This window comes from Arachis duranensis, chromosome 1 (assembly GCF_000817695.3).
Source record: "Arachis duranensis cultivar V14167 chromosome 1, aradu.V14167.gnm2.J7QH, whole genome shotgun sequence".
In the NCBI taxonomy this organism is placed as follows: domain Eukaryota; kingdom Viridiplantae; phylum Streptophyta; class Magnoliopsida; order Fabales; family Fabaceae; genus Arachis; species Arachis duranensis.
This window is the reverse complement of record NC_029772.3, coordinates 74,219,513-74,225,843: the sequence shown is the minus strand read 5'-3', so window position 1 is coordinate 74,225,843 and position 6,331 is coordinate 74,219,513. Positions and strand designations below refer to the sequence as shown.

General features: G+C 40.1%; 1 protein-coding gene across 1 annotated transcript; it reads right to left on the bottom strand.

Annotated features, from left to right (window-relative positions):
• Positions 1 to 2,535: 2,535 nt before the first annotated feature.
• On the bottom strand, positions 2,536 to 5,014 carry LOC107493011 (L-type lectin-domain containing receptor kinase S.1). The gene is made up of 2 exons (XM_021142087.2): positions 3,445 to 5,014; positions 2,536 to 3,349 (listed from the first exon to the last, which is right to left on the bottom strand). The coding sequence occupies exons 1-2, from the start codon at positions 4,861 to 4,863 to the stop codon at positions 2,777 to 2,779; spliced, it is 1,992 nt and encodes a 663-aa protein (XP_020997746.1). The 5' UTR covers positions 4,864 to 5,014; the 3' UTR covers positions 2,536 to 2,776.
• Between the last annotated feature and the right edge of the window lie 1,317 nt (positions 5,015 to 6,331).

Here is a 6,331-nt window from a genome sequence, read left to right as displayed (position 1 = left end):
GTTAACTAAGTGGAATTAAGATTCAACTTTCATTATTATTGATAAGAATAACTAAGTCTGGACTTCCCATTTCTTGTACCTTGCCAAAGGGTTCACTTTACAGTATTTATTTATTTTAATTGCCATTTGAATTATTTGCCATATTCATTCCTCATTCTTAAAACCCCCAATTTACAAACTCATAACCAATAATAAGAACATACCTCCCTGCAATTCCTTGAGAAGACGACCCGGGATTTAAATACTTCGGTTATCAATTTATTTAGGGGTTTGTTACTTGTGACAACCAAAACTTTTGTACGAAGGGATTTCTGTTAGTTTAGAAGCTATATCTGCAACGCAAATATTTTTATAAATTCTTTACTAGCAAAAATCTTAACGTCAAAAGCTCAAAGTGGTGTCACCTGGCAAATAGTGTCGTCGATGTTTTGGAGGTCAAGAATAAATCTTTGTTCCGTCGGGCAGACGTTCGACCGGAGCAGGGTGAAGAAAGTGACGGAGGTATTTGACATGATGCACATGTGTGATATCTTTATGTTGTGTTGGTTTTTGTCGAGGCCTGAAGTCCTGAATGATCTATTTGGTTTGTTTGTTTGGTCGCCCCTTTGATCTTCTGAAATGCTAATTAAAACTCGGTAGCGATTATTATATCTACTTTCATCGGTTCGTTCTCTGCTTATCGTGAATTGTTTGGAGTTACTCATAACTCAGCCCCTCTGCCTATAAATTCGCCAAATAAAACAAGTCGTTTGACGGTTCAAACAAAATTAGGGAATTATCTTGCGCCGTTAGCATTTAACGTTTCCAAATCATGATCCTGGAACATTACGGCAACTATTTACGGGTGCGTTATCAAAGACCTATTTATCGAGTTATCTTTGCAAATCGGTTTTACACTACCGGAATAAACATTCGGAATTATTTTCATTTACCGTTTCTTAATGTTATGCCAAATTCTGTTCCTTTATAAAGGATAAACATGTTTCCAACTAAAATGCTTGAATCAACAAAGAATACGAAGGGACTGATTTAAACAAGTTTCAAAGTACGTACCTCAGTGTGAGGCTATAATAAACCAATTAGTGAAATCAAATAATAAAATCTCCTTAAAAAACCTCATTGCTCATTAAAGAACAGGTATTGAACCTCAACCAACTATATTGTACGAATACAACCCGTGTTCAACTGGAAAATATGTGCATCAACGTTTCTATAATTTTATGCACCAGCATCATTTTTTTAGTGAACATCTGGCAAAACCTTACATTAACCCGCTAAGTTTGTTTTGCATAGTATTTTAATTATTATATCATACAGAAAATTAATATTGCTATTAAACGGTTCAACAACTTATTATACATGCAATAATTATCTTGGTGTTCCTCTTCCTTGTGCAGCCATGTGAGGATTTTTTTTTTCGTGCAGTGAAAAGGATCATACTAAACCATTTATCTAGTTTTAACAACATTTTTAATAGCCCAACACTTTAGCCCAGCATTGGTTTCAGAAAAAATGTGCATCTCAAGACAAAATAAATATACTCCAGAGGCCCATCAGGATTGACCCAAGTTCAACCAACTGTGTTCTAACCTAACCCGCCCGACCCGTAACACCATCGGCCTCTCCTTCGTTATCCTCTCACCCACCATCCCCGCGCCGCTTCGATCCTTCCTTGTTGGTCGTCTCCGACAAAGCCATACATCTAGTCGGAATACTATGCAGCTCCGGCGAGGACACTATGCAGATCTTCATCCTCTGAACCAACGAGTCGCGACAGAGGCCGCACTTCGGAGAGCAGGCAGCTTTGCAGTGTGATTCCGCGGGAGAAAGATTCCAGCAACTCCATTGACGGGACAGTGACGGATACATAGACACCACAGCTTATCTTGTATGCGTCAAACGACGTCCACGGCACTTTTCCTTTCCTCCCAGCCCACCTCCATCATGTCTGATTTAGCGTTAAACAGAATCACTAACTGCCATTAATTTAGTTCTTAAAACATGATAAACTAATTCTACATAAACTCAAATAATTTTTGAATGCAACAAAAATAATCAGCTACAAAGTGAATTTTGCAAACTAATCCCTCTGACATATGATGCCCACTAACCAATCATAGGAGGAGAGAGAAAGAGTAATCACTACCATTGGATTGAAAAAGCAAAGAGATCTGACGGCCAACATCAAATAGCGCACCGGTCAGCCAAACATAAGTGTTATGTGCACTGGTGTGCCTTTTTGGCACACCGAATCCGCGCCCAAGAAACAGTTATCCACCATCAAAAATGGAATTACATTAAAAGGTGATTATCTATTCTATTATAAATACATTGACATTCTCAATATATTCAAGATCTAATCTACTAAAAATCTACTTTAAATCTTTATTAACTTAAACATTGAAGTTTCTTGTAAATACCACCTCTACCTCCTCATAATGAACTCAGACGACGAAACCTCGAAACTAGTAAAAATCAAACGCGGCCTCAAAAAGAGCCCGAAGGAAGCAATTTTGCTTTACATTTGTGACATCGTTTTGGAACGGAGTAAGCAATTTTGCTTTACTCAGCATCTATTACAAAGGACTTGTACCTAAAGTAACAACCAATAAATTATCCGTTGGATCTGAAATTCAACGAATAAACAATTGGAAACGAATTAAATACAATGTTAATTTAATGTAATCCTTGACCACCAAACCACGCTATAAAATTTCAACACCAAAATAAAAATCCAAATTAACTGACAAGAAAAAAGGAGTCCAATTATATGCAGTCAATCCGGAAGGTTTCCCTGTAAAGCCGTGGTCTCCTCCTCTTTCTCCAGACCACCACCGTCGCCACGCACCAAATCAGACAACACTTTCCCCGGCTCCTCCGCAACATTGTCCCCCACAAGCACTGCAACCACCTCCTTCATCGTTGGCCTCCTCTGAGGCTCAGGGTGGCAACAAGCCAACCCAAGCTTGAGCACCATCTCCATGTCCCCAACCTCATACTCCCCTTCAATCCTCGGGTCCGCAGCCTCACACATCCTCCCACTGGCGTACAGCTCCTTCACCCAGTCAATTAGCACCACCTCCTCTTCCGCCGCCGACGTCTCAATCGGCCTCCTCCCACATGCCACCTCCAAAAGCACCACTCCAAAACTATAAACATCACTCGCCGAAGTTGGCACCGCCACAGTAGCCAACTCTGGCGCGAGGTACCCCAATGTGCCAACGACACGCGTGGTGTTGGGAACCTCCCCCTGCTGGTATAGCTTCGCCAAACCAAAGTCCCCAAGCCTCCCCCTCATGTCAGAGTCTAGCAAGATATTACTAGACTTAATATCCCTGTGAATAACAACCTACCTTGCACAGATTAGAACATGAATGAGTATTAAAATAGTAATAATACTGTACGATGCTTATTATCAAACAGTTGGTAGGCATAGATAACAACCTGGTCCCACCCGTGGTGAAGGTAGTTGAGCCCCTCCGCCACGTCGACGAGCACCCTTCGCCTCCTCCCCCATTCTAGAAGCTTCGGCGGGTTGTCAAACACCCACTTGTTGAGGCTCCCGTTGGGCATGAAGTCATAAACCAGCATAAGCTCGTTTCCTTTTCTGCACCACCCTCTCATTTGGACCAAGTTCTTGTGCTGCAGCCTCCCCATGCTTGAAATTTCCGCCATGAATTCCCTCACGCCTTGCTTTGAGTCGTGGTTGACGCATTTCACGGCAACCTCTGTTTTGTTCTGAAGCATTCCTCTGTATACTCTTCCGAACCCGCCGGAGCCTAGAAGGTTCTCCCTCCTGAATTCTCCCGTTGCGGTTCTGAGTTCGTCGTAGGAGAATCTGTGGGGCCAGTACTCCAGTTCCCAATCCTCGATCTCTTCTTCTTCCTCCTTCATCTTCTTTCGCCACCACAGGTAACAGATCGAGACAAAGATTGCCACGAAAGCGACGCAGCCAAGAACGATTCCGGCGATTGCGCCGCCGGAGAGAGAGGAAGAGGAGGTTGTAGGCTGGAAAACTGGTAAATTAGTTGTATTTATGTCTCTTGCGGAACCTAAAGTGCTGAAACTCCATGCGAGTACTCTCTGTTCCTCGATCCAATTGGTTTTCGAAGCAGAGAACCCAACGAACATATCAGAAGACAAGTAGTTCGCCATTTCCGGGTCTGTGTACGAGAGAGTTGGTTTCTTCGGGCGGGGAAGCCCCACCGGAGCGACGGTGACGTTGATCTGCATAGTCTCGCCGTCGAAATCGATCCAAGCGTGAACGTTCTGTCCCGTTCGCATTCGGAGGGGGACGAATCCTCCGGTGGAGTTGTAGTACCCTGCGGGCTGAGTTTTCTTGGAAACGATGTTGTTGAGGTCGATGCCGAGGTGGTTGTCGTCGGGGTCGCCGAACTCAGGGTTCTGGCCTGTGTCAAACTCGACGGCGAGGAGCGGGAACAGGGGAGGTGAGGTGGCGTTGGTGAAGAGACCGAAGTACTGGCTGGCGAGTGCGCCGGGAGGGGAGGTTGTGTTGCAGAGAACGAAAGCGAGGCCAAATCCGGGACTCGTCGGGATCTGCGGCAAGATGGAGAAGACGAAGGAGGCCGAGAAGGAAGAGAAGTTGCTTGAAGAAGAAGAAGAAGAAGGGAAGGGTTTCTTGATGGTGACTTTTTTAGTGTAGAAGGCTCTGCCGAAGGAGTATTGGTTGGAGTCGTTGGTCATGCGGACGACGGAGGAGTCTACGAGCGCGTCGGCGATGAGGGTCACGTTGGTGGTGTTGGTGGCGCCGGTGAAGGAGTTGAAGAGGAAGTCCACCGCGGAGATTGGGTTGAGGCAGAGTAAAAGCTGGAATATGAAGAGGAAAAATTGGAGGGTGTCCATGGTGGGTTGCCGGGAAGTTTGCCAATTATGGGGAAATGACTAAAATTGGAGTTGAGTTGATGTTTAGTTGTTGGTATGAGAAATGTGAGGGGTTTTATTGGGTTGACCTTTGAATATTCAGTGACTAGTAACCTGGAAAGTGCCAACAGTTGCTGATCCATCATCAGATAATCTTGTTTGAGTGTGTTACTTTTTGGACCTTGAACTAACCCAGCGCCGGATCGATAATTTGGACCATTAAATGAATTTATAATAAAATATATTTTTTAAATTTTTTAATAATTATTTTATTTAATTTTAATTATAAATTAGTTATTTATATATTATTTAATTATAAAATTTAATTTTTATTTTATAAATTATTCTTTTATTATTCATTTATCATGTTTATTGAAAATTAAAAACTAAAACAATAATAAATTAGATCTTTTATTAATAGTAATAAATATTTTACGATTCTAATCGATTATAATTTTATTATTTATCCAGTTACATAGTGTTAGATTGGGAAAATCGTATTAGTTAGAAATTTAATTGATTGGATACACACTAATCGATTGAAATTGAGACTTTCCAAACTTCAATCGATTGGAATTGATACACAATCGAATTTTGTAAGGTATGTGGGGTTTTTCTTATTCAATCTGATTGGTTTTTATTGAAATCATCAAAACAATCTGGATTTAGTTAATTCAATCTATTGGTTCTGTTATTTTCTCAATAAATTCATCTCCAAAATCTTGTTCGGATTTATATTGTTCATCCATCATATCTTGGTCACATACTAGCTCTTCTTGTTGGTTAATGTCATCATCCTCATGGTATTGCTCATCCATTTCAGTGTCTGTAAATATAACTGACACCTTAAAAATTTACCAATGAAAAATTTTTTTAATACACTACGTCCAATAACACTAAAATCATTTTTACTTTTGTAAAAGATGTTTTGAAAAAAATATCATTTAAAAAAATATCATTTTTCAAAACTCTGCACTCTATATTTTTTATAGAGTTTGCCTAATCCTGAACTCTATAATTTTTATAGAGTTCGCCTAACCCAGCGAACTTCACTTGAATTTTTTCAAAATCAACCAAACTCAAATTTATTTTTAAGTCATTATCATTGTCTATAAAAGTATATAGGAGTACACAAAGATATACAGAAATGACTTTTTTAACATTAATGGCAATCATTATCATTGTTTTCAGAAATACACAGATATACGGGAATAAGCCATATTTAACAAGAATTTTTTTCATTATCAATTAAAAAAAAACTATTATGTTTAAGAATTTGACTTAGCCATTTTTTTAGAATTTGAAGGCAAACTCTATAAAAATTATAATGCGGCGAACTTGCTTTGCATAAAAAAACTCGTATTTGGAGAATTAAAGTTGATGAGGTTTTCGAAAATAATAATTTAGTGAGGGAATAACAAAACTAATCGATTGAACTAACTAAACCCAG

Excerpts from the sequence above, each read along its gene's own strand:
- LOC107493011 (XM_021142087.2), bottom strand. The coding sequence starts at position 4,863 with ATGGACACCCTCCAATTTTTCCTCTTCATATTCCAGCTTTTACTCTGC. Across the intron at positions 3,350-3,444 it reads TTCACCACGGGTGGGACCAG|GTTGTTATTCACAGGGATAT; the intron begins GTTGTTATCTAT and ends TGTGCAAGGTAG.